Raw genomic sequence first — 27,693 nt, forward strand, 5'->3', positions numbered from 1 at the left:
ACCTATCCAGAAAGAGCTGTGCCAGCCCCTCCCCCAGCCTCCTCTGTTCTTCCAGGAACTAGGCTGGTCCTCAGGCCTCAAAGGCAGGGGAGAAAGGAAGAGAACTTCAGGCAGATCCCCTCCCCCACCCAACTTTCCAGCAGGTTGCCCTGGCAACCCCAGCACAGCCAAGTTTGAAAACCTAAAGATGGAGGGGGAGAGAATGGATAAGAAGAGGGACAGTTCCTAGGTCCACATATCCGCCATTCATTGAATCATTTTTTTTCCTTTCATTCATTCATCCTACAGAAACTTAAGAGACTAGTCCTTGCCAGGCCCTGGGGGAAGACTCAGAGAAGAATAAAATCCAGGTCCTTCAGAACTGTGCTGTCCAATGTGATGACCATAAATTAAAATGAAATAAACATTCAGTTCCGGGTCACTGTAGCCCCATGGTAAGTGCTCACTAGCCGCGTGTGGGCAGCAGCCATCACATTGGACAGCACAGATATAGAATGCTCCCATTATCGCAGAAAGTTCTATTGGCCAGTGCGGCCCCAGAAGCTCGCTGGCTAAGGAGAGCAACATGTGGGAAAATGGACCAGACCATACAGCATGGTGTGGGCCGCCATGACCTCATCAGGAGAAAGCAGGGGATGAGGCGAAGAGCGAAGGAGATGCCGGAAGAATGCTGAGTCTAGTTCCTGGCTCGGGTCAGTGCTCAGTGTCCGCCGTCACCACACTACAGTTCCTGTAAGGATTGTTTACATTATCTCTCTGAACAGGCTGCATGCTCCTCCCCAGCCCTGAGGTAGTGCCAGCACATAGTAAGTGTTCAGTAAACGGTAGCTATCATTCGCACCATAATTATTAAGACAATTCCTATGACTCATTGGAAAAGACCCTGATGCCGGGAAAGACTGAAGGCAGGAGGAGAACGGGACGACAGAGGGTGAGATGGTTGGGTGGAATCACCGACTTGATGGACAGGAGTTTGAGTAAGCTCTGGGAGTTGGTGATGGACAGGGAGGCCTGGCCTGCTGCAGTCCATGGGGTCGCAAAGAATCAGACATGACTGAGCGACGGAACTGAACTGATTCCTATGAAACAGACAGAAGAGGACACCCAGCCCAGCCCAAGGGCCAGGGTCTGCAGACAGCCCGCAATGCCAGTGCCGGGCTGGGAGGCCTTGTGGGTTTCCTCAACCCCATGGGAGGGTCATCTTCGCAGGCTCAGGGGCTCAGTACAGGGTCTGGCTGGAGTGAGCACAGGCTCGGGGGACAGTTGTTGAAGCAGACAGCCCCTGCTTTAGTCTCTAGCTTGCTCCATGAAAGACTTCAGGTGGGTGGGCAAGACGGTCTGAGGGTCAGAGAGCTGAACAGGGCGCGCGGCGATGCAGAGGGCAGGCGCAAGGGAGGTCAGCTCCGGGACACCAGAGTACGGCTGTGTTTGGAGTCTCCCTGTTCTTACTGCAGACATCTCTCCGAGGGTCAGAGTCTGGGGGAGACAGAGGAGATTTGGGGAGGGTAGACAGCAGGGCACCACCCCCCAGGTGCCCTTGAGTCCAGGGCGGCCCAGCTTGGCCGTTACAAGCCTCCCATGGCCCTTTGGGATTCCAGAGGCTCAGAGCAGCCATTCACTGACGCCCACTGCCGAGAAGCCAGCCCCTCCCTACCCTGGAGCCCAGCCCAGCTGGGGACATCGCTGGGACAGGTCAGGAGAGGGCCGGGCCCTGGGCCTAAGACCACAAGCCTGGATGCTGAGCGAAAGCCCATGAGGGGACCAGGGGGATGAGGCCCCTGAACCGGTCACCACCTGAGCTGGCCAGAATCTGGGTGTGGAGGCGGTGAGGGCCCTGCCCTGGAGTCCGCTTCCCGGACCGAGAACCTTCAGACCTTTCTTGTTCTCTGATCAAGGCGGGTGAGTCTTTGTGGCTGGGGGGCGGACAGGACCAAGTGATTGATGGGGCGTGGGGGAGGCTCAGTGAGGGGAAGGGATCTGGGGACGTTAGAACAGATTCAGAAATTCTGTCCTCCGGCCAGCTGTGTGTGTGCGTGTGTGTACACCGAGGGTAGATGTTTGTGGTTAAGTGCAGGGTAAGCGCACCTGTGCCCGGGTGCGTGTCGTTGTAAGGGCCCACAGGCAGGGCTGCGGGGACACGCCAAGTGGGGAGTTGATAAAGGCCGGGACAGCCTTGGGGACAAACATGCGACTGGAGGGGGATGAGGGGCTGGGGTGCCGCCATGAGGGGTGATGAAGACCCTTTGGTGTCCTGCCTGGTCCCTGCTCCAGACTTTAGGGCTTTAGCCACAGAGTCACACTCCCCCGTGAACCCTGCTACCAGCCCTGCACCCACCCCACCAGCATCACATCCCTGCCTGCTGTGTTGAAAGCAACAGAAACAACTTTGTTCCAGGAGGGCTCCATGGAGCCCAGCGTGTGCACCAGCTGGCCGTCTGGGCGCTGGGGAGCTCCCCTCGGGGGATGGCTCACCCATGCAGACCACCAGCCAGATTCCTAGACGCCCCCGCCTACCCCTGCCCTGACTCCCCGTGGCCAGGTGGTCCCTTTGCTTCTTCCTCTGTGCTGCTCAGCCTTCTCCAGCCCCACCCCAGCCCACAGAGTGGCGGCTCTCCTTGCCGCACAGCTTGCAGGATCTCAGTTCCCCCTGATCGGATTGAACTGGGGCCACAGCCGTGAAAGCACCATGTCCTAACCATCAGACATAAGGGGACTCCCTCTTTGCCTCCCCCTCTGTTCCCCTGGTCTCTCTGCCACACAGCTGCAGAGTGACCACCTGCAAGATCCCACCAGGTCCCCTCCCAGGGCCTGAGCATCATGGTGCCTGGCCTGAGTCCCAGCACACCTGCAGCCTGGTCTCCCCTCTCCCCCAGACACAGCCTGGAAGCCCCACAGAGGGTTTTCACAAAGACACCACGTCTCCTCGCCCTTGGGCCCTCCGTATGAATTCCCCCAGCCCCAGGTCAGCCTCCTTGAACCCCAAAGGCTGAGTTAACGCTTCCACCACAGGGCTCACCTCTGATGTAGCTCGACCTGCTTTGCTGCCCTACGACTCTGGGGACCACAGGTCCCCAGGGGCGGGGACAGAGGTGAGTTCACTGAACGAGTCCCCTGTGAACACTCGTTACTTCTGCACTTCCCAAGCCTCCCCTTGTCCAGGGCCTTCTTCAGCTCCAATTCCACTTCGGCTCCCACTTAGGCTCTAGCAGCAGGCAGCCCAGGGCTCTTCCCTGGTTCTGGGAGGAGCCCCAGATCTTACCCTGTTCCCAAGCCAAAGGGGTCGTCTCTCAGCCTCCTACCTGGATGCTGGCATTCCTATTTTGGGGGCTGTGGGTGGGAACCCAGAGTCCTCTGGCCCCTTATGGAAGAGGCAGACAGGCCTCCAAAAACCACTGTCTTCCTCTGGGGTCCTCAGACATATATATGTGAACTCCACGGAGTTGTCCACAGAGACAGGGGCCCAGGTAAAGAGAGAGGTTTCATCCATCATGCCAGGCAGCCTGCTTATTGGGTGCCACCTTCACCTGGCGTCCAGGTAGGTGTGTGTGTGTGTGACGTGTGCAGGCATGCAGTGGTGGGAGCTAGGAAGGGATGCGTGTAGCCCACTGAGGACCTGACCGCCCCCTCCAAACAAGGCCCCTTCAGAGGAGGGCTAGTGGCTCGTCAGGTTGGGGAGGGCCGGCACCTCCAGGCTCCATTGCCTCACCCCTGCTTGGTCTCTTTACTCTGTTGATCAGGGGAAGGTGGATGACCTGGATGGACCACGACTTTGAGATGCAGCCACATGGGGCCCCCGGCCCCAGAAACTCTTCCCGCAGCCACCCGCTGGGCCGCCCGACCTGCCCCTCGAAGCTCCCTGGTGGGGTGTCGCCTCTCATCCCTGTTCTCAGGAAGACCTTCCATCTGGATGCTTTCTCCCCAAGCCACATCCCACAGGCTTCCAGCCGGCCAGGCCTTGGAGCGAGGGCCTGGAGTGTGTCCTCCCAAGAAACTGGCAAGAGCCTGGCATCCAGGAAGTTCAGTTCCATCTCCTTAACAGTCCATCCGCACAGCCAAGCACGGCCCCTGGGCCCCCTGCCTTCTCACTGGGAAGAGCTGTCCAGCCCAGGCAGGGAGGCGGCCACCCACGGAGGAGGGAGGCTGCCCACAGTTGGCTTGTCATCGGTGACCCTAGTGCCAGGGGACAGGGTCCACTCCGAGGGCCCAGGGAACCCAGGTCTGGCCAAATCCAGCAGGATGCCCACAGCTGAGAAGCCCCTGGTGAGCTCGTACCTGACCCTACCGTTCCAGTCCCGCTTGGCTCCAAGTCCACCAGGTTCTGCGGGGCCGGGCTCAGTGGGTCCAAGGCACCCCGTCCCAGTGACTGCACACGTGCCTGCCAGAGCTTCTCCAGGAAGAGGCAAGCCCCGGTCCAGGGGTATCCCGAGACCACGGCTGCATCTCCAAAGGGCCTCCCCTACCACGGGGCCCGCGATGGCCATGGACTTGGCTGCTCTGGATACGAGGCCACGCACAGCCAGCCGTTTATCCACAAGGACTACCAACAAACCCGGCTTGACTGTCAACTTGGCTACACCAAATCCATCCAGACTGGACACAGGCATTGAGTCCCTTGATCTGGATACCAATCTGGGCTCTGCCGTGGACGTGGCTATAGTAGGCACAAACAAGCCTGGCAGGGGCATGGACTCAGTAACCCCAGACCCGGACAGGGTGGGCAAAGCCATAGCTACAGAGGGCAGGGCCAAACCAGAATTCACCACAGCGGGTGCAGTCCTGGAACGGGCAGCCCCAGATCCAGTCAAGCTGGGCACAGCCAGGCCGGACACAGTCATGCTGGTGAACACAGCCAAGCTGGGCGTGACTACGAATTCTCCAGCTCTGGACACAAGCAGGTTGGTCACAGCCATGGGTCCAGCTGTGCCAGTCACCCCAGACCCGGCTGCTGGTGAGAGCACACTGGACAGTGTCATTAACCTGACGACCTCAGATGTTGCCACCCAGCCATCAATGCTGAGCCAAAGCACAGACGCAGCCCTGGGCCACCCTGCAGCAGATGCTGCTACGGACTGGGCCACAGAGCTGGACCGGGCCAGAGAAACCAAAGGTAAATGCAAAGAGCTGGGCTGGCGAGGCACTGGACTGCTGAGGGTGGGCGGGCAGGGGTGCAAGAGCCTGGAGATAGATTATGCGTGGCTAGATCTGGAAAGGGAGGGAAGGTTTTTTTTTAAGGTGAGAATGCCATTTACTTTAATATCTATGCATTTGGTTTATTTATCTGGCTGTGCGGGGTCTTACTTGTGGCACATGCAACATGTGGGATCTTACTTCCTTGACCAGGGAGCCAACCCGCGTCCCCTGCATAGGAAGGTGGATTCTGAACCACTGGACCACCAGGGAAGTCCTGGGAGGGAAGATTTTAACTCTTAGTTGCAGCATGTGGGATCTAGTTCCTTGACAAGGGACCAAACCCAGAACCCTTGCATTGGGAGCTTGGAGTCTTAGCCACTGGGGGGAAGCCCTGATAGCTGTTGCTTAAAAGGTGTCTTACCTGGAATTCTTCCTTGGTTCCCTAGCCCCAGCACTGTAGTCCTAAAGGGTGACTTGGAGATTTGTATGTCAGAAGTCGGACACGAACTATAAACAGGTCAACACAAGGGCCAGAAGTTCATTTGGTCTTTGGAGGCTGTGACTTGCCTAAATCACATAGCTGACACGTCTAAAGTGGCAGTAGTGGTAGAGAACCCGCCTTCAGTGCAGGAGATGTATAGTAAGAGACTCGGGTTTGATCCCTGGGATGGGAAGATCCCCTGGAGAAGGGCATGGCAACCCACTCCATGGGCAGGGGAGCCTGGAGAATCCCATGGGCAGAGGAGCCTGGTGGGCTATAGTCCATAGATGTCTCAAAGAGACAGACTGAAGCGACTTAGCATGCATTCATGCAAGGTAACAGGGACCCAGCAATTGGAATTCTTCTGGCAGTCTCATTCCCAACCTTTCAAAGGCTCAGAGACTCTGGGTCTGGCAGATGCTCAGAAAGCATCTGGTCCTGTGGCTTACCTGGGGTTCGGGGCTGTCAGCCCCCTTCCCACTGCAGTCTGCACACTCAGTCTGTGGGAGCCCACTCAGGCTCTCGTCTTCCCTCCTCCAGGACCCCAGCTCTCTCTCCATCTTCAGCCCAGCCCTCTCTTCCAAAATGCAGGTGTGGACCGCCAGCGGCCTGCCGGACCCCTCCGCCCAGACAGCTCCCAGGCAGGTCCAGAGGCAGCCCTTTTCCTCCTGACTTCTGCCTTCCCTGATATCACTCCCATAGCTGCAGGTCCCACCCCACTAGAGACCCAGGCATCCTCCTCTTTCTTTTCCTTCATCCCAGTCAGTCTGATTCCAACTCTGTGACCCAACCTCCTCAGTCCTAGGCTCTGTGTCCCTTTCTCTCCATCCCTCTGCCCCTGCAAGGCCACTCTCCCCCTTCAACTAGCATGAGATGAGGGACTCATCTCATGGGAGCACTTTCTGTTTAACAGCTGTTGGTGACTCACCATTATCTTCTTTTAAAGTCCAGCTCCTTAGCTCGACTCCCAAGGCTGTGGACTTCTCCAGCCTCTTAGCTCTGTATCCGTCTGGAATTTTCCTTGCTTCCTTGCACGCAGGAGCTCTGTTGTCCGCAGCACCAGGCAGCTCTCACTTCTGGTCTCCTCACCACAGCCCTCCTCTCTCCATGGAACGATTTCCCTTCTTCCCGCCCACCTACATTTGCCTTTCCATCTTGGCCCGCACCCCCTCCAAGAAATCCTACAAAACCCCTCTTCTCAGGGTGCCCACCTCCCTGCACCCACAGTTTCCCTGTGCACACCCTACTCCCTGTGTTAGGACAGTCCAGCTTTCTGCCTTACCCCACCAGACCCAGAGCTCTTTGAGGGTAGAAACCACGGTCCTTATTCCTATGTCCACCTGGCCTAGCAATATGCTATCCATTCATGTGGATTAAATGCAAGAAAGATTTTTTTTTTTTTCTGACCCGTAAATTGAGGCCCAGGAAAGAAAGTTCCTGACCAGTTCAAGGTCATAGGGCTGGTCATCCCAGAGCCAGGCCTGGAACCCGGGCTCCTGAATCAGGCAGGGTTCTACCGGCACCCACGCCTGGGCAGAACCCCACGGAATCAGCCCAACATCCCAAACACCGCGTGACTCACGCTCGCGCACCGCATCCCGCAGCTGTCACCGGTCCCCCACGCCCCCGCCCCACCCCAGCCTTAAGAGAGTTAGAGGCCGGGAGCTGAATCCGGGCGGAGGTATGGGATCGGGGCGCCGCCCCCAGCCCGGCATCTCGAGCCTGCGAGGCCCAGCGCCCCCGCTCAGCCGGCGCTGGGTGCCCGCGCTCCCGCGTGCGGGCGGGCGGGCGGAGAGCCGGTGCGGGCGCCGACGCCGTGGGAGGGGGAGGGGCCCTCGGCGGGGCGGGCGGCGCGCGGGTCACGTGGTGCGGGTGGCAGCGGCAGCAGCGGCGGCGGCGGCGGCATCGGTGCGCGCGGGCAGGGGCAGCGCGGCGCCGAGCCACGGAGTCGAAGTCTCGGGCGGGCGCGGCGGCGCGGGGCGCTGGGGCGGCGCGGCCGGGCCGCGGGCCGGGCGGGTGGGCGGAGAGCGCCGAAGGGCGAGGCCCGGCTGCAGGGGCTGCTCGGCCCAGGAGGAGCCCGCGTCCCGCTCAGCCTTGCAGCCCCGCGCCCTTGAGCATCTTCCCGGAGGAAACCGAGACAAAGGAGGATTCATGTCCAAAGGTAAGGAGGCCGGCCGGGCCATCGGCGTGCGCCGGGAGGCGGAGGCTGCGGCCCCTACCAGCCCAGCTGGAGATGCTACCGGGGGAGGGTTGATGCGCGGAGGAGCCCACGCACGGTGACATATGTGCACGGTGGCACACTCCCCAAGATGTCCAAGCCCGGAGAAATGCACAGACGGGAAGGCGGAGAGACACGGAGACTCCCGAACACGCAAGCGGGCACCGCGATGCGCGCTGGAGCACACTGAGACGTGCACACACATGCACACCACGCACAGGTATCGGTACCACCTACAGCCGGGCTCAGAGACCTGTGCGCTGACACATAGACCCCTTCCCCCACACACAGGGGCGGGCGGGCGCACGCTGAGACAGGCACCAGCTGGTGGTCTCCAAGGGAACTCGTTGGCCTCCAGAGGACTGGGATGGAGGAAGGGGTATATATCTCAGGGCCCTTTGCTTCTGTGAATGGGAAAGTACTAAGGTATCTTTTGTGATTTCTCCGCTGAGAGCCAGGGGCTGGAGTTGGGGTGGACTGAAATTGCCTCTGCGGGTGGGGGTGGAGTCTTAAAGACTGCTGGGGTCTGGGGGTTGGGAATGATCTCCGGATCCGGAAGGAAGAGCCTCCCCATCCCCTGGATCCTCGCGAAGCCAGGAAGGCAGGTGCTATTCTGCTATTCTGGAAAGGTCCCCTCCCTTTGCGGCCACCTTCCCAGCAGAGGGGTGGGGTCCCTGGGCCGGACAAAGACAAAGCCCGTTCATTTCCCTGTAAAAGAAAGCACCAGGGCTCTTGCTTGGCAGGGAAGTGGGGGCGGGGCGGGGGGTAGCCGTTTCTGTGGGGACTAAGCCAAAGCTGAGCTGGGGATGGACAGGGTCTCTCCCAGGGGCACGGTTGGGGCAGGTGGCTCCCAGCAGGAGGTGCTGCAGGCAGGGCCCCGAGAAAGCTGGGCGCTCAGAGGGAGCCCCAGGAACCACATAGGCAGGATGGCATATTTGAGTTACATCCCGCTGTGAGCCCATCCGGAGCTCTTCCCCACCCCTGGGGAGCTCCTCCTCCAATCCCTGTTGTGTGGGGAGGTCTCATAACAGAGTCTGTCTCCGAGCCTGGGGCCCACCCAAGAGCCATTTGCTGGGTGGGAGGTCAGCTGCTCCACCAGGGGAGCAGCATCCGGAGGAGGAGAAAGGTGATGGCTCTGAGTAACATCAGCCTTGCAGTGAGGCTTGCATCCGTTCATTCATTCCTGAGTGAGGCTTGCGTTCATTCATGCATTGCTGAGTGCCGTGTTATACTGGGTACATTGGGGCACAGAAATCCATAAGACATGGCTCCTGCCCTGAAAAAGGGTGGCAACTGGCATATGTCCAGTGCCAGGTTTATGCCCACACTTTTGTGTAAGCATCAAAGCAACCCAGCGAGGTCGGGACTGTCCCTGTCTTCCTGAGGAGAACACTGAGGCTCCCGGAGGCCATCCGCCTGGGAGTCAAGGATGGGCCAGCTGCCCGTCTGGAGCTGGCATGGCCTGACCTGGAGGGGCTGCAGGGGCAGAGGAGGGAGCTACAGAATTTAACTTTGGAGCTGCCTACGCCCTGTGCTCTGGAGGTCTCCTCAGCAGACAGTATGAGGCAAGGACCTTGTCTGGGGTCTAGCAGTGTCCTTGGCGTTTAGTCTAGGGTTTGGCTGGAGTCAGCTCTCACTGGAGGGCCTATAGAATGGCCCGGATCGGATGGAGTGAGTGAGTGAATGAATGTAATGAGTACAGAGGTACTCAGGGGGCTGAGGCAGCACAGAAGGGAGGCATCCACGTGAGATGGGAAGGCGGAGGCTTTCCTGTATAGTGAAGGAAGGTCGACAGGGGCTGGAGTGGACAAAGGGTCTTCCAGCAAAGGCTGTGACACCGTGACCGGCCGCAGGTTTGCAATACTTGTGGCTGATGGGTGGTCGTCGTTAGCACGTGACTGGCATGTAGTGGCCATGTGGTTGGGAGGGGCATCTTGCCAGCAGGAGCTCTGTGGGTGCTGACAGGTGCTCGATGGAGGAATAAAAGTGGACTCTGCTTCCAGTCTGTTGGAGCCCCTAGAAGTTGCCCGGGAATCTGGTCAGCTGGCCTCTTCTCGAAACCAAGTTGTGCTGGGGAGTGGTCTTTGAGGCTGCTGCGGTTGATAGGCCAGGGCTGAGAAGGCCAGGGTGAGGATGCAGACTTTATAAAAATCCTTATAAAAACTCCCATAAATAAATACCAGACTCATTTTCCAGGTCTGTAGAGTAAGACCCTGCCCCTCCAAAACACACACGTGCACACAGATGGCTCCATCTCACAACAGTGGCTGTGGCGACCCAGTGGGCTGGCCGTGGAGGGACCCGGGGGATGGAGAGGACCGGCCTGGCAAGCAGCTGGATAGGGAAACCAGGGCATTGGCCCCAGTGCAGGTGTGCTGAGTCGGGCCCGGGAACCACGTGCAGAGTGGAGGCGCAGGCCAGGCTGCTGATAGTCAGCTGCTTCAGGCCCGAGCCAATCTGGGTGCCTTCTGGAGCCGCCTGGCTGGCAACAACTTCCTGGGAAGCAGGAGGGAACCACGCCAGGCCCTGGGGAGGTCCCGAGACTCCGTCAGATTTGGCTGTGCCCGCGGATGACAAGGAAAGAACGGTTTCCGGTGGAGAGACATGCCAGGACCAGGGAGAGGACCAGGTGGTGGGGGAACAAGAACAGACTCCTGGCTGGCTTTGAGGGTGGGGGAGGGAGGTGCTCCTGTGCCCTCTCTCTTTCCCATCTGCTGCTCCATCACTTCTCCCTGTGAGCCAGAGACCCTGCAGGGTGGTAACCAGGAGCCATAGGATTCTAGAATGGCCAGGCCGGAAGGGGGCCTCCAGAGAGCATGGAGTCCAGTGACTGCACTGGGTGATTAGTATCTTGGGCACCTCCCTTTAACAAGTGCTTTCTCATGCACCACTTCATTCCCCCTCCTGGCTGGGAACTGAGAAGGGGCAGGACCAAGAGGGTTTGCAGCAATGAGGCAGAGTGGGGGTGCATCTCACATGCGGGGCTCCCCACAGCCTTCGTCACTATCCTGAGAAGTTTACAGAAGAGGAAGCAGGTGCATGGGGGCAGGCGGTTCACCTGAGGCCACAGAGAAGGCAAGTCACAGAGGCAGGCCCTTCCCACGTCACCACACACACCGGTCTTATCGGGCGGGAAGTGGAGATGCCATGTCCCGAAACCCACCTTGGAGGGACAGTGCCCTGATGGGGGAACACAGATTTCTCATGTGTATGAACATGCCCATGATGCGCCAGACCCAGAAGGGTGTTTGCCTTTCTCCACTGGGGAAGGGCTGTGACCTCAGGCTCTCCTTTCTCCTGTTACCCACTACGCCAAGAACACAGCGTGTCATGTCATCTTAGGCCCATGACTGCCCCTACTTGGGCCTCATCCTGTCCTCATTGGTCAGCAGGGGAGACTTACTCCTCCTCAGATTTAAAACTAAGGCTTGGAGAGGACTTCCCTAGTGGTCCTGTGGTTAAGACTCCATACATCCACTGCAGGTGGCATGGGTTTGATGCCTGGTCAGGGAACTAAGGTCCTGAATGCTGTGCAGTGCAGCCAAACAAAAAATTTGAAAGCAATAAATGACTTAAAAAATAAGGCGTGGAGGCTGTCTGGGGAGCCTCAGGGCACAGAGACCCCTACTTTGCACCAGTGCTCATGGAATAGAGGGGACACAGACTGGGAGACACGATTGATGCTCACTCTGCTGAGTTGAGATAGCCCCATGTGCTTCTTTCTTTCTTTCTTTTTTTTTGCTTCTTTCTTTAAAAAGATTGTTTGGTTGCATCAGGTCTTAGTTGTGGCACGCTGGATCTGTCATTGTAGCTCACGGGCTGTTTGCAGTGTACGGGCTTAATCGTTCCTCAGCAGGTGGGATCTTAGTTCCCCTACCAGGTATTGAACCCGCACACTCTGCATTGCAAGGCAGATTCTTAACCACTGGACCACCAGGGAAGTCCCAGACCCATGGGTTTCTAAAAGACAAAGCAACTAGGGCAGGAACAGGCAGTCAATAGACATTAGGTCCAGAATCCTAAAAGGTCTTTGCTTTGCCCTTTATTTGGGTGAGGCAGGACTCAGGTTGGAATAACCCCAGACATCTCTTAGGTCAGTGGCTGTCAACTGTTGGTAGTGCCAGCCAACATCTGGCACGGTCTGAAAATGCTTTTGATCATTAAATTGGGAGCTACTACTGGCATAAGGAAATGACAACCCAGTCCAGTATTCTTGCCTGAAAAATCCCATGGACAGAAGAGCCTGGTGGGCTACAGTCCAAAGGGTCGCAAAGAGTCAGACACGACTGAGTGACTAAGCACTCACAGGCATTTAGTAGAGGCCAAGGATGTTACTAAATGGACTACAATGCCCAGGACAGCTCCCTGCTCTAATTATCTGACCTAGCATGTCAATAGTGCCAAGGCGAAGAAACCCCTGGGTTAGAGACACAGATGTGGTGCTTTGGAGCAGCGAGGTGCATTTGAAAGTACCCCAGCAACGGGAGGGTCTGGGTACTGGTCCAGATTTTCCATCTGACTTGTTCTATGTTCTCAGGCGAGCCCTTACCACTGCCTCCCACTCCACATCTATGAGATGGGAGACCTGTACTGGAGGACATCCACGGTCCCGTCCAGGCCTAATTCTGTATGATTGTGTATCCAGAGACTAATACTGTGGTGTCCATGTGACCTCAGCCTGCCCCTCCCACCTTGGCTTTGCAGGGCTCCCGGAGACCAGGACGGACGCAGCCATGTCAGAGCTGGTGCCCGAGCCCAGGCCTAAGCCGGCAGTGCCCATGAAGCCCATCGGCATCAATCCCAACCTGCTGGGCTACATCGGCATCGACACCATCATTGAGCAGATGCGCAAGAAGACCATGAAGACCGGTTTCGACTTCAACATCATGGTGGTCGGTATGGAAGCTGTGGGCTCCCTGGAGACCCTGGTGGCAGGCAGCACCCTTTAGAATCCCACTTCTTTCTTTAGGATGGCCTCAGCCCTGGCTTCTTTAGGATGAGCTCTTTCTCAGAGGAAAGATCTCAGCGTGCTGATCACAAAGGCCTGACTCCTTTCTTCCCACACGGCTGGCTGATCTGAGGGTGGGAGATGTGAATGGATGATGGTCAGCCTGGCCCCGGCACCCCCTCTCTGTACAGACAGCCTTGTAGCTGTGCTCAAGGCCTGGGAGCACCACCCTTGTTCTTCCCCACCTTCAAGAGTTGGGGGGGATCAGAGGAAGGGTGGTCTTCTTTCTGATCTTTGGTAGTGCTTTCAAGCTTGAAGAGAATTTTCAGGACATTGGTCACTAAGTAGGGTCACTGGACCACAGAATATAAGAGCAGGGAGGGACCTTTGCCTTTGATCGCAGTGACATATTTTCTCAGTTGCTGAAACTGGGATCTGGGAATCATCCTTCTTCCTCCTGCTTTATCCCCCAATCCAGTCGGTCATTAAATACTGTCAATTTTACCTCACAAATATCTCTTCCAGTCTGTCTACCCTCTCCCTCTCCACTGCCAGCACCCTGCACCTACCCTGGGTTACCACGTCTACCTGACTCAGAGCTGCTCATACATCTGGGCCAGAGTGTAAATCATCTGGAACATCTTGCTCTAAAAAACATTGGCTAAACTAGACAGCATGCATGATGACATTGCTTCTTTTTCTCCTGGTTCTCCGTCTTCTTCAATCCATTGTCTCCCAGTGACTGAATAATTTTTCTACCCTGCAAAACTCATCATCACCCATCCTACTTAATAATCTTTCTTAAGTTTAAGGGTTTGAATTCCTAGCGTGGTCTGGTAGTACTTCTCCACTCATCTCTTACCACTTCCCATGTAGCATCTCTGTTGTTATTCAGTTGCCAAGCCATGTCTTACTCTTTGCAACCCCATGGACTGCAGCACACCAGGTTCCCCTGTCCTTCACTGTCTCCCAGAGTTTGCTCAAATTCATGTCCATTGAGTCAGTTATGCTATCTAACCATCTCATCCTCTACCACTCCCTTCTTTTTTGCCTTCTTTCCCAGCATCGGGGTCTTTTCCAATGAGTCGGCTCTTTGCATCAGGTGGCCAAAGTATTGGAGTTTCAGCTTCAGCATCAGTCCTTCCAGTAAATATTCAAGGTTGATTTCCTTTGGGTTTGTTTGGTTTGATCTCCTTGCAGTCCAAGAGACTCTCAGGAGTCTTCCCCAGAAGCACAATTCAAAAGCATCGATTCTTCACTTAGCTTTCTTTATTATCCTCTGATTCTTGTGCATGTTTGAGAAACACTCTGCTCAGACCAGTGGTTTTCACCTATCTTTTAGTTATGGAGCTCTTCCTTGGAATGAAATCTTCTTCAGAAGCGCAGTGTCAGTATGCAAAGTGATTCCATCTTTAAGTGTGATTAAAGACTAAAAACTTAGGTCAAGCAAAAATGAAATGGAAAACCAGTATGCAAGTGCAGAGGTTGCCCCTTTCCCAGCGCTCCCAGGGCTCTGGAAGGAGAGAATGTGCAACTCGACTGACGTTTCCCCAGGTCCTTCACCAGCAAGTGGGAAAGCATTCCCATCCACTCACTCTCCCTGCTCAGCCTCTAGCCTCTCCAGTGAGTGGTCAGTGAAGGACTTGGATCACAGCTCTAGAATTCTGTAAGCTCAAGGGAGAGATGCTAGGCTTGGGAGCTGGGCCTGGGGTCTCCCTGCCTTCTCATCCTCTCCCTGTCTTGCTGCAGGTCAGAGTGGACTGGGCAAGTCAACATTGGTCAACACCCTCTTCAAGTCCCAAGTGAGCCGCAAGGCCTCCAGCTGGAACCGGGAGGAGAAGATTCCCAAGACAGTGGAGATCAAAGCTATTGGGCACGGTAAGGACCCAGCAGGGACCATGACGGGCGTTTTTCCAAGGGCCTCTGCCAGAAAGGGGGAAGAATGGGGCCTCTGGGGGGTGAGACAAATGACAGACAGCCTGAAGACAGAATAGAATTAAGCCCTTGAGCAAGACGGAGCCAACTCTTTTGACTGTAAGTCAGAAAAGGGGGTGTGGGAATTAGAAATGATGGAGGACTTGAGTGGGATGATAAAGCCTGGTGGATTTTTTTCTTTTCATTAAAAAAAAATACTTATTACTTTTTATTTGGCTTCACCAGGTCTTAGTTACAGCACGAGGGATCTTTAGTGAGGCACGAGAACTCTTCACAGCGTGCAAAGAGTTCACGTCTGCAATCCTAGTTCCCTGACCAAGAGTTGAACCTGGGCCTCCCTGCATTGGGAGCATGGAGTCTTAGCCACTGGCCCACCAGAGAAGTCCCAAGACTGGGTAGATTTAGACAGACAGAGGGGTAAAGAAGGCATTCCGGGTGCAGGGAACAGCATGAACAAAGGTGTTGAAGTGTTGAGGACCCTGAACTTGATTTTTCCAGTCATTGGTCCTGTAGAAGTAAGGAGCCCAGGTCTCCCCCAGCTGGTAGGCAGTGGGACACCTGGCGTCAGCTGGAGGAGTGACCCCCGGGTGCCTTCTCTGTTCACTCCCCAGTGATCGAGGAAGGTGGTGTCAAGATGAAGCTGACTGTCATTGACACCCCGGGCTTTGGAGACCAGATCAACAATGAAAACTGGTATGTCTGCCTGTGTGTGAGACCTCCATCCTAAAGACTGCAAGGCAGACACTGAATGTGGAGCAGATTCACTCAAACTGAGAACCATCTGTGCCCTCCATGCTGAGGGCTTAAGTGGCAAGACTTGCTGAAGAGGGGAGGGGGTTGTTAGGAAGCAAGCAGAGAGGACCAAATGGGGCCCAGGTGTGAGGATAGAGGGGGACAGAGCAGAGGGAATGTCAGCCGAGGCATTGCCTGGAGATGGGAGTGGGTCAGGAGCTGGAGCAATGGAGCAGGGGGAGCTGGGGTGCAAACCCAGGCGGACCTGGAGGTTGTGGCAGAGAGCTTGGCCTGAGGGCCAGGTGTTGGCCACCTAGACAAAGAGAGGGTGGGAGGAAAACATGGGGGAGGGCAGTTTCCATGAGGAGAGAGCCTCTGGGGATCCAGCGTCCAGCCAAAAGTGGGGAAGTACACTGCCCGGGTGAGGATGGAAGTGTCGGCCTTGAACAGAATGCACAGTGCCTGCCTCATGGTATGGCCAAAAAAAAAAGAAAGAGCACAGTGTAAGAGTTCTGAGTTGGGTCGTATTCACTCTCTTACTGAGGGCTCCCCAGGTGGCTCAGTGGTAAACAATCTGCCTGCCAATGCAGGAGACACAAGAGATGCAGGTTCATTCCTTGGGTCGGGAAGATCCCCTAGAGAAGAAAATGGCAGCCCACTCCAGTATTCTTGCCTGGAGAACCCCATGGACAGAGGAGCCTGGCGGGCTGCAGTCCCTGGAGTCACAAAGAGTCGGCACAACTTAGCAACTGAGCACGCACGCACACACTGAGAACTGTAGTCTGAGTCAGCCGCCCAGAAGGCGTGGAGGACCTGCTCTGAGAAGGTGGGCGGAGGCCAGTATGCGTGTGCTTTTTGACTGGGGATACGTGCAGCCAGGCATACATCTCAGCAGAAGGCTACTGCCAGTCAAGAGGAACAGAGATCTCTGTTAATGATTTTAGTGCTTGTCTAAGTCGGGGAAGGTGTAAGAATTTGGGTCCAAAATTTTTTTCCTGAAATACAACTATTGAAGGGCCTGTTTCCCCAAAGCACAGAGAGCCTTATCTTGTTCTTTGTCCCGAATTCCTTCCAGGATATATTGTAGGTCAGTGACTACGGTGGCTAATGACTTAATCCATGTAAAACCAGATGGCAAGTGACACTCCTTGCTTTACAGAAGGTTCTGGGCAGAAGTTTGCTCCCAGACAGGGGTGAAGACAGCTATGCCTCTGTGAGGGAGCCTGGGCTGCCCCAGACAGACAGGGCCTCTCAACAACATACCTTGGAATTGGCTGTGTTGATCTCAAAAAGTGGCTGGTCACTTCTTCTCTGGCTGTCCACACACTCCTAGAGAAGGAAAGGTCACTATCACAGCAACAGCATGATAAGGATGAATTATTGCGCTGGGATGATTATATGCTTGTGCTTACCCTGTGGATTATTATAGTGCCAGGGTTGAGAGCTTTCTCTGTGCCATTTCTCTGTTCAGACCAATGTTGTTGTTTAGTCCTCAGTCGTGTCCGACTCTTTGCAACCCCTTGGACTTGCAATAGCCCGTCAAATTCCTCTGTCCATGGGGTTTCCCAGGCAAGAATACTCGAACGGGTGGCCATTTCCTTCTCCAGGGGATCTTCCTGACCCAGGGATCGAACCTGCATCTCTTGCATTGCAGGTGGACTCTTTACCGCTGAGCCACCAGGGAAGCCCCGTTCAGTATTATACCTCTGTTCTAATTCTTACATGACTCCCTCCAGGCACCTGTTGTTACTCTCTTTTCACTTATGAGAAAAGAGCTTCAGAGAAGGGCAGAGACTTCCCCAGAGTGGCCCAGCTAGTAAGTGATGGATGTGGGGAAAGTGCACTGCTGTCAGGAGTAGGGTGGGTTTCTGCAGGTTCCCATAGGTCAATCAGGGGGCTTGGACCCCAGAGGAGTTCTGCCCTTGCTAACAGGGAAAGCCACCCATGGGGGCCGAGGGAGAATAGTCAACAGGTCACCGAGAGCCCTCGGGAGGCAGGGATTGAGATGGAGATGAGAGCCTGCCTCCTGACCCTGGTGAGAGGAGCTCCCGGGTCGTGTCCTTCTGAGACCTCCATCTGCTTTCTTCCCCCTCCTCCAGCTGGGAGCCCATTGAGAAGTACATCAACGAGCAGTACGAGAAGTTCCTGAAGGAGGAGGTGAACATCGCCAGGAAGAAACGCATCCCTGACACTCGTGTCCACTGCTGCCTCTACTTCATCTCCCCGACCGGACACTCGTATGTGCCAGGCCTGCCCCTGTCCCCCAGCCTGCCTCCTTTGCATCATTTGGTCCCAACCTATAGTGAATGAGTGATATCTAGACTCAGCTGGGGAGATCAGGTGGGCCCCCACATAGTCATGGCCCTGGGAGTCCCTCAGAGATCCTTGACAGGAGAGAGAAGCTCACCATCAGCCCTTATGCTGTCCATCGGTGTGTTAGCACCATAGCATCACTGTGCCAGCAGACAGAAGTTGGTTGCTGTGGACAAAGGGCTCCTCGTTTGTTCAATAGATACCTGCTATGCAGAGGCCTGGGGTCAGGGGCAGCAAGAAGGATGAGATGGGAAGGGCCCAGGCTACTGGATTGGGGCTGGTGTTCAGGTGGAGGTAGGGAGGGGTGACCCAGCTGTAGGCATTTGGAGGGTAGCCAGCCCAGCAAGAGGAGCCAGGTGTCCAGCGATGAAGGCTGACAACCATCGGGCATGCCGGGAACTCTGGTTGTGAGTATCAGGCAAGGCTGAACGATAGGGAGTGCGCTGGAGAATGGAGCCATCCAAATAGACAAGCAGGCCACCTTCCTGCTGGGGAGGTCTCCTAACTGTCACTGAGCCCAGCGGCTAGGCAAGAATTTCATTCTTGAGACGATGGCACAGTGCGGCAGGCCCCAGGTTTTGGAGGAGCCAGACGTTCAGCAGGTTTTCAACGGTGCAGCTCAGGAACTCGGCAGGGAAGTTCGCGTTTATCCCTCCCTAGAGCCTGGACCCAAGGTCAGAGCAGGCCAGCAGGCAACCTGACTTAAATGAGTCTGGTGGACTTCAAACTACAGCCAGATTGGGGCCCCAGAGTCCAGAGGCCCTCGGGTAGGGGAGGGGTCAGGCCCCAGCTGGACCCCTGCAGGACTACTGTAGGGGACCGGGGGGAGGCCTGTCCAAAAGTGCTGTCCCGTAGGCAGAATAGACACACATATGACCATGACACAAGGACGCATGGGTGGGGACAACAGTCCATGGCTGTTCCCAGGAGAAAGAGATCTCAGGTCAGAAAAGGTGTCATGAAGGAGTGGTTTGAGTGGGGCTTAAAGAAAGCCAGGATATGCCCCAGAGCCCAGGGAGAGAGAAAGGGAGTTGGTGGGCCACATGTGGGTAGAGAGTTGAGTTCTGTTCTGCAGACAGGTGATGGTGGCTGCCTCAGCCAATTCCCAGCCCAGTCCTCCTGTCCCAAGGGTGCCCCTGGAGTGGTGGCAGTGGCTGAGTGGGGGAGGGCATGGTGGCTCTGACACCCCACCTCCTTTGGGCCCCAGCTTGCGACCTCTTGACCTGGAGTTCATGAAACACCTCAGCAAAGTTGTGAACATCATCCCCGTCATTGCTAAGGCTGACACCATGACCCTGGAGGAGAAGTCTGAATTCAAGCAAAGGGTGAGAAGGCCCCTCCTCCTTTTCCTGTCCCCATGCTTGCCTCTCCCGTCTGGTCCAAGCCCTCTTCTATCCTTTATTACTATATCCACCTCCTACCCCACTTCCCACCTGGCTCCTTCTCAACTGTTAGAGAGGCAAGGCTGGTGGAGAAGAGAAGTTAGCGCGGCTCCAGCCTTCTCGCCCTCCAAATATCTGCAAATACCACTAAATGCATAAATCACCTCCAACGTGAGAAACCACTTCGCACTGTTAGGTTGCTTGAAGGACAAGACTAATTAATCAACCACCCACTGGTCTTTATCGTTATTTTCCATAAGCTCTGTCCTGTGCTGGACACACAGGGGACTGGGTTGGGGAAATGCCGGAGAAGTATAAAGATGGTTGCTGCCTTTGAGAAACTTCATCAAGGAGATTACGGAAAAGCACTGGGTGACTTCCTGGAGGAGGAGACTTAAGCTGAGCTTTGAAAGAGGACAAACAGGGAGAGGCTGGGGGTGGCGAGCTGGACCTCTCCTCCCTGCCAAGAGGAGAGAAACAAGTATGGCATGAGCACTGCCCACATGGCATCTGTTCTCAGTGGTCCTGCTTGTCTGGATCCTGATCTTACACCCTGAGAGGAATAGACCGCACCCCCGGATTCTTCCTTGTGGCAGGCTGGGGTGGGCAGTGGTAACTGTGGGGCTGGGGCTCCCATTCATTCAGGATCCTCCTGCTGCCCAGCGCCTCAGAGTTCAAAGATGACTGCCATTTACCCCTCCGGCTTCAGTATGCACACATTTGCACAAGCATGCACATGCACAGACAGCCCTCTCTCTATCCTGACACTTGGCCACCATGCTTCTCCCCACCTCTAGGTTCGAAAGGAGCTTGAAGTGAATGGCATTGAATTCTACCCCCAGAAGGAATTTGATGAGGATTTGGAGGACAAGACAGAGAATGACAAAATCCGGGTAGGTGCCTAGAAGTCTGTTCATCACATAGATGCCCACATTGGTCCCCCTGGGATATGTATCATGTCCCACTTCTGTTTTTCCTCCTGCTTTCCCCTTTCCACACTCCCTGCCCCACCTTGCCTGACCCAGACAATGGGAGAGGATGAGGACTGGGGGCCCTGACTGTGACTGTAAAGCCAAATTCTCCTGTCCATTCCCAGAGCCAACAAAAGCCTCTGGTTCCCCCACCAGGACAACCAAAACCAAAGTATGGGGTGATGGAAGGATACAGGCAGAAAAAGCTTCAGGCAGAGCTCCTCCTCAGTTTCTCCTTCCTTAAAATTCAGAGATCAGGCTAGATGAGTGGCTTATTGGCTCTTTTGCTCCCCTAGAAGGACCCTTTAAAAAAGCTAAGTGTCAGGCAGACTCCAGGATGTTGTTGTTCAGCCGCTCAGGTGTGTCCAACTCTTTGCGATCCCGTGGACCGCAGCACGCCAGACTTCCCTGTCCTTCACCATCTCCCGGAAGAATTTGCTCAAATTCACGCATTGAGTCGATGATGCCATCCAACCGTCTCATCCTCTGCTGCCCGCTTCTCCTCCTGCCTTCAATCTTTCCCAGCATCAGGGTCTTTTCAACCCTAACTCCTGAGCAGCCCCTGAAGTGTTTCCTGGGAATCTTAAGGCTTCATGAAACCTGGCTGGGAAACCCTTGACATTTATGATTTCCGAGATCCCTCTCAATTCTGAACTTCCACTGTTCTGTGATTTCTCATCAGAATCCTGGGTTCTAGTCTGAGCTTTCCCACTAATCGCTGTAACCTGGGACAAATCCCTTGCTTTGGCCTTGAGTCTCCTTCTCCATCAAGTGTGGTAACCTAGGAGAAGCCCCTCACCTGATGTAGTTGAGACAGGTAGTTCATTGAAAAAATCAGTTGAAGAAATCATTTTAAAAATGAAGATACAAATCTTAAATGTTTTAAAATAGATGTTTTACTGAATTATTAAATTATCAAAAACACATCATGTTCATTAAACATTCTTTTTATATAGAGACAAGGCCTCTTCTTTGGAGATAAGCCTACTCTTTTTTTTAATTCAGTGCTTTTTTAAAAAAATAATAATACATTTTTTACTACTTCTAGTCTTAGTTGTGGCATGCAGGCTTTTCATTGTAGCTTGCTGGCTTCTCTTTAGTTGGGGCCAGAGCACATGGGTTCTGTAATTTGCAGCATGCAGGCTCTCTAGTTGAGGAGCTTGGGCCTTGTGGCATGTGGGATCTGAGTTCCCTGACCAGGGATCAAACTCACGTCCCTTGCATTGGAAGGCAGATTCTTAACCATTGGACCACCAGGGAAGTCCTGCTAAATCCATTCTTAATGCAAAAGGAACTCACCTTTATCAAGTCTTTCTGAAACATTCCATTTTCAGAGAAACAGATCTCCACACTGATATGTCTGTCCTCAGCTTATATAGTAGTTAATTTATCCAAATGCAATAACAGTACACACCAGGCAGATCAACTTGGGAACAGACACCTGCTGGAGCAGAGGAGCCTGGGTACATCAGAAAGTGGCCTTTGAACTCTGGCAGGGCAGCAGGTATGGGCCTCTGCCAGTGCGGGAGACCATGTAAAACTTATTACTTTGGTTGTCCATTGGGTGGGTGTTGTCTAAGAGGTCTGTCTTTCTTGACTAGCTCACAGAGTTGTTCCAAATCAAACCAAACCCTGTTAAAAGTACAAACCCTGCTAAAGAGTACAAAGCATTCTCCAGTTGTGGGAAAGCTGATTTACTGAAGTTAACCAGCCAGGCAGGGGAGCAATCAGGTCTGGGACCCTGGGACTTCAGACTCCCAGTCCAGTGCTCTTTTTAAGAGACAAGAGCCTGGCCTCTGCCATCAGTGGGATCACTGAATGAGCTTCAGAAATGTGCAGTTCAAGGTTAGAGGCCCAGGACCGTATGCTGTCCGACCCTTGGAGGCGCAAAGAGTAGAAGGATGACATGCGCGTGTGTCTCCTCTGTCAGCAGGAGAGCATGCCTTTCGCTGTGGTGGGAAGTGACAAGGAGTACCAAGTGAATGGCAAGCGGGTCCTCGGCAGAAAGACTCCCTGGGGCATCATTGAAGGTAATTCAATGCATCTTCTTGAAGAACTGGTTGCCAGTCAATTATGGTTATTAATTAAGCATCTGTAGGTCAAGGCACAGTCCTAGGATGCAAGATATAAAATGAATGCCAGCCAGAGCCAGCCAGACCCTGCCGTAAGGGGCTTACAGTCTAATTGAGAAGCTGAGACTCCTGAGCAGGAAGCAATAAAAGATGGATTTAGCACCTGACCGGGAGGCACTAGCTCGAGGGTCAAAGGAGTTCAGAACATGGAGAGATTAATAAGGATCAGAAAAACCAGAGAAAGGTTTTCACATGAAAGGAGGCATGATCTGAAAAGCTGCTGAAGGGTTGTTCAGATGTTGCCATTTTTATTTTATTAGGAATGATGTGACCTTGAGAAGGTCACAGTGATTCTGAGAGCTCTCAGAGAATCACTTCGGTGATGAATTCATCATGATACCCTCTGAAGGGGGCAGGGTAGGGATGGAAGCCCTGTTCTCAGATCATCCTCGCTGAGGCACTTGGGTCTCAGGTTAAGTGTCCTGCCGAAGATCACATGACTTATTAGTGGTGAAACCTGGATTTTAGACCTGGATATTTTGAGTTCAAAATCAAGTTTATCCCATTATATCATGTTGTCTCTTATTTTTCTATCTTTTGTTGGGATTTTTTTAAAATAGCATTTTCTCATCAATTGCATTGAATGAAATTATAAGAATATCTGTCCTACCCATAGATTATGAGGAAGAGGGCTCATGACTTAATTCTCTTTGGCTTCCATCGTCTTTGTCAAGTGATTTGCAAATAGTAGGCACTTGATCTATGTTGAATTAGATTTATCAAGCCATCATGACCTTTTTAAGATGGCTCGATTATTCTCTCTGTGTGTTTACTGTCTTCCAATCAGATTATAAGCTCCTTAAACATGGAAATTGTGTCTTCGGCCTTAGGCAAGTTTCTTAGACTCCGTGTGTATTAGTTTCTTTTCCTATAAAATGGGGAATATAATACTACCTATGAGCTATTATTCCACAGAGTCTAGAATAGTTTTGTGCCCTTGTCGCTGCTTCATGAATCCTTGTTCAATGAGTAAAATCCAGTGCAGTCGAGTGCCAGGATGAGCACGCCTCTGGAAGGTGACAAATGCCCGGCCCATGGCTCAGTCCATGACCTGAACAGAAATTCACCTGCTGGTATCTGCGTCAGTGAAGTGACCACCTGTTTTTGTTGTCTGTTTGTTCACAGTGGAAAACCTCAACCACTGTGAGTTTGCCCTGCTTCGAGACTTTGTCATCAGGTAAGATGCACCCCTCCCATCCGATGGCAGGTTTAATTATTTGGGGTCCAGAGGCCACTTGTTCAGATCCACTTCCTCGGTCCCCACATCCCTCTGACAGAGCTTCTGCCGCAGTCCCAGCTCCCATCTTGAAGGACAAGGGGCTCAAGAGGTGTCATTGGCTCTCTGGTCCCAGTCACTGGGTCCAGACCCTGGAAGCGATGTGTTGACCTCAGACGTGGGTCCTCTCTCCCTCATCCTGGCCCTAATCACATCCCTCTTTCTCTTGCCCTTCAGGACCCACCTCCAGGACCTCAAGGAAGTAACACACAACATCCACTACGAGACCTACAGGGCCAAGCGTCTTAATGACAATGGAGGCCTCCCCCCGGTGAGCGTGGACACAGAGGAAAGCCACGACAGTAACCCATGACGACCCTTTCTCTGTATCATCACACATACCCACTTCCCCACACACACACATCCTCAGACCACCACCCACCACCTTCTTCCTTTCTACTCTGTCCCACAGGCCTGTCTGGTAATTGTGGAGCATCTTGTCTACAGTGTGTGTGTGTGTTGTGTGTGTACGAGAGATAGAGAGTGTGTATGTGTGTGTGCGCGCATGTGTGTGTATGTGTGTGCGCCTGTGCAGGGCTGAGGTATTTATACTGCCTCCCTGGAAAGTTCCTAGTAAGCTTGGTTCCTCCATGGCTGTCCATTATCTGTCTCCTTTCCTTGTGTCCCAGAACAAGGCCGTGTGCCTCACTCAAGAGGTCTGGGGGAGGCTTCATTTAAAAATGATGGGAGCAGGTGAGCCTCAGGTAATGCTTTCTTATCTCTGAACCCACCTGTGAGCAGGGACTGCAGAGATTCTCCAAAGACGGTCTGTGGAGCTCGACCTGGGATGGTGGGGTGGGGGGAGTTGAGGACTTAACCCTCCCTGTAAGCTCGGGGTGGTCTGTGGTGAGGCTAGGACTTTTTGGGAAAAGAAAGATCAGGGGAGAGCAGAGAAGTCGGCCAGTGCTGGGCTCCTGCAGAATTAGTGCCTACAAGTGGAGGAGAGCTCCACCCTTCGGTCTGTGTGGCATTCACTGTCCAGAAGCTACCACCTGTCTCTGTTGCAGACTGCTGCTTTCCACATGTCCCACCCCCAGCCCCCCGCCTCACTCTCCTCTGCTCCCCTCTTCTCTCTTTCTTCCCTTTCCCTCCTTCCTTTGTCCTGCCCGCTCTGACTTCTTTCATTTCCTTTCATTTCCTTTTAGCCTAATCCACTTGAGCTGCACTTCTATATTTAGGATTTATGTCCAGGTTTCTTCCCAAAGTGACTTTAGGCCACTTAACATCCCCAGTAAAATCACAGGACAGTACAAAAGGGGATTACAAGGGAAATCAGATCTGTAGAGAAGCATGGGAAACAGTTTCTGCAGTTGAGCGATGAAAACGGCCCTGAGCTTGTGGGCAGCCTTGCAAAGGACGGGACACAGCGAGTTATGTGGTTCCCAGTGTCTGGTTAAAGAAACACATGTGCTGGTCAAGTGAGACAACCTTTGTTTTAGGTGTCAGGTCCTAGCAGAACTGAGTCTAAAGAAGTATCAAGAACAATATACAGTGTTTGTCTTTCTTGGTCGTTTGGCTTCAGAGACAGTTTTGAACCTCATCTCCCTCCTGTCCATCAGGATTCTTCCTCCTTAAAGCTGGCTTCTCTTTCTCCTCCTTCTTGTATATACTTGACCTCCCTTTCCTTCTCTTCTATTCTTTTTCTCGTGTTGAAGCTACTTGCATTTTTGTCTGTCTTTCTCAGCTTTCTGCACTTCCTCTTCCTCACCCCTGTAGATATGCCCAGTGACACTCACAAGCCTACATGTAGCCTTTTCTTGCCTTCCCCTTCAGACCTATATTTATTAATGCATATATTTTCCATGTTGTTTGACACACAAGTTACTCTTTCTCCTTTAGTCTGTAAGGTGGCTGAAATTTCAAGCTGGGGAAACAATTTAGCCTCAGGCAAGGGGAAAAATTGATACAGTTTACAGTAACCTCTTACAACCTCCTGTTTCATCTCCTGGTCCAACCCGAGGTGTTTTACTAGTCCTCTACAAATCCCAGCATTTATAGGCCCTTATCACTCAGGTGCTAGGAAAACATATAGACTTAAGACCAAGATTCAGCAGACCAGGAGAAAGAGGTGGGTGATCAGATTGCTAGTGGCCCCCAACTCATGGTCTCCAATCTTTCCTGGAAGCTCATTACCATTCCAATCCCCATCTTCTCTCACCCACACAGTTATCCCAGGTTAGGCACGAGTCAGAGCAGAACAGCGCAGGGTTAGAGTCCAGAGGTTGCTACATTTCAACAGAAGAGGGACCCCTGGCTTATATGAAGACGTGGGACTAGACACCTTGGCCTCACAGGGGAGGTCTGGGGTGGGAGTTGGGGGGCCCTGGCGAGGCTGAGGAAGAGAATAGGAGAATGATGCCTGGGTCTCCTCAACCATGGTCTCAGCCTCCCTGGAGAACCTGTTCTGTATGTCTGCTGCCAGCTGCCGGTCTCCACACCCTCAACCGTTCTCAACCCCCTGCAGGGAGAAGGCCTCCTGGGCACTGTCCTTCCACCCGTGCCGGCCACCCCCTGCCCCACTGCAGAATGAAGGCCATTCCGAGTGCCGCTCCTCCCTCCATCCCGCTCAGCTCTTCTTGCTGCAGGGCCACGTGCTCTTTAGCGCTGTGTTTCGGGCCCACCACCACAGCCCCCTCAGCCCTCAGCAGATGGGGGGGGGCCAGCTGCCTCTTTAGGACAGTTGCTGCTTCCATTTATCCACACCACCCCTCTCCTCCCAGTGGAATGGAGTTCCCGCCAGCACTGCCCCCCTCTATCGTCTGTGTCAGCCGATCCTATCCCATTCATAGGGTGAAAGAACTCACCAAGAGCTTCTTCTACCCTTGCAAACCCATATCAGCTACTTGTAACCATCTCCAAGGGATATGGCGTTGCTCCCTGTCCATTCATCTGCATGAGCGCTCTTGACTTCCTTAAAGGGTCAAGAAAGCAACTTTTCTGCTTGTCGGATTTGTTGATGTCAGCTGTGTGAGCCCCAACGTGGGACAAGGGTGTCTCCTTCATTGCTTAAAGCTTATTTGTAAGGATGGGTCACTCCAGATGTGGGGGAGCAAGGGCTAGGATCACTTTTTTAAAAAAATCACCACTGGTGACTGGCCCACAGTGTAGCCCCACACCCTCCCTACCCCATATAACAGCCATTTAGGAATGGTGGTTTTCCTGAAGAGACATTCCTGGAGTTGACTTCCTTATCCTTAGATTTTAAATAAGAACTGAACACACACACCAAATTCTAGAAGCTCACGAGATGTTGAACTCTAGGAAGAAAAAAACACCCTTCTGTCCACTTAGCAATAAGAGGGAATCTCTTCCCACCTACCCTGGCTAGTCCTACACCCCACCCCTCCCCCACTCCATTAATGTGAGTAATGAATTAGCCTGGCCACAGTTGGTCACTGTAGGCTAGTGGAAAATCCCCAGTGGAGGGCAAAGCCCTCCCATCAGATGCATGAATGTTTGCGAATGTTGGCTGCCACTGCCCACCCCTGCACCGTGTCTTTATGGACTACCCCTTGCCCACTGCCCGACCACTTCCACCTGGACACAACTTGCTCAAAGGCTGGTGACTTGTGGGCCATTCATCTACAACCAAGTCCTGATGGAGCAAGAGGCCCAAGCCTAGGGGATGCAAGAACGACCCATTTCTTAAATGTTACCAGCCAATCTTTTGGTGACATTACGGTTAATTTTCCCAATTGAAAGTAAGCCAACAGACACTCAAACTGGTTGTGTAAATGTTGCTAGACTTTATGTGTTGTACAACTAAACATTGCTGTTTGAACAATAACTGTCTGAACTGTGTTTTATTTGTGCTCCTCAATCCTTGGCCAAGTTAGCTATTACATCATCTCACTTGTGGAGGGTGAGACAGGACTATGTCGGTAAGAAGCAGACATAGAAATTAGAGATGGAAAAATTTTGTTCATCTTCAGTTGGCAAGAAGTTGGTCGCCAGGCATTATTCCCTGGAGTTTTGTATCCAAAATAAGTTATAGATCTTTCACACGACCTTGAGGGATGTGGTACTCTATGTAGCCTGTCTCCTCCAATGGAAACAATGCTTATTTTCATTCAGTTAATTTCCGAGCTTTCCCTCCTCCTTTTTCCAAAGGCATAAAACCAAAACTGTGAGAGGAGTGGATCCATCTTGCTAGAAACCTATTTCGCACTGAAGAC

At 53.6% G+C, this 27,693-nt stretch overlaps 1 protein-coding gene across 5 annotated transcripts; it reads left to right on the forward strand.

The window, feature by feature from the left end:
- Nucleotides 1-696: 696 nt before the first annotated feature.
- Nucleotides 697-27,305, forward strand: SEPTIN3 (septin 3). Of its 5 annotated transcripts, none has more exons than XM_070790511.1 (12): nucleotides 697-806; nucleotides 3,738-5,107; nucleotides 12,534-12,725; nucleotides 14,527-14,655; nucleotides 15,324-15,405; nucleotides 17,544-17,681; nucleotides 18,965-19,082; nucleotides 19,937-20,032; nucleotides 22,041-22,140; nucleotides 23,368-23,419; nucleotides 23,696-23,789; nucleotides 25,983-27,305. In XM_070790511.1, exons 2-12 carry the CDS (start codon nucleotides 3,748-3,750, stop codon nucleotides 26,046-26,048), a joined length of 2,427 nt encoding a protein of 808 aa, XP_070646612.1. In that variant the 5' UTR covers nucleotides 697-806; nucleotides 3,738-3,747; the 3' UTR covers nucleotides 26,049-27,305. The 5 variants fall into 5 exon arrangements, with proteins under 5 accessions (XP_070646612.1, XP_070646613.1, XP_019817460.1 ...); XM_070790512.1 differs by having other exon boundaries at nucleotides 22,044-22,140; XM_019961901.2 differs by lacking the exons at nucleotides 697-806; nucleotides 3,738-5,107 and adding an exon at nucleotides 7,614-7,772.
- The last annotated feature ends 388 nt before the right edge of the window (nucleotides 27,306-27,693 follow it).

The sequence above is a fragment of the Bos indicus genome, chromosome 5, assembly GCF_029378745.1.
Source record: "Bos indicus isolate NIAB-ARS_2022 breed Sahiwal x Tharparkar chromosome 5, NIAB-ARS_B.indTharparkar_mat_pri_1.0, whole genome shotgun sequence".
NCBI lineage: Eukaryota > Metazoa > Chordata > Mammalia > Artiodactyla > Bovidae > Bos > Bos indicus.

What these genes read in the sequence shown, in the direction of transcription:
- SEPTIN3 (XM_070790511.1), top strand. Translation starts at nt 3,748, where the DNA reads ATGACCTGGATGGACCACGACTTTGAGATGCAGCCACATGGGGCCCCC. An exon ending in AGTCTGAATTCAAGCAAAGG is followed by an intron (nt 19,083 to 19,936) that starts GTGAGAAGGCCC and finishes CCCCACCTCTAG; the next exon opens with GTTCGAAAGGAGCTTGAAGT. An exon ending in TCCCTGGGGCATCATTGAAG is followed by an intron (nt 22,141 to 23,367) that starts GTAATTCAATGC and finishes GTTTGTTCACAG; the next exon opens with TGGAAAACCTCAACCACTGT.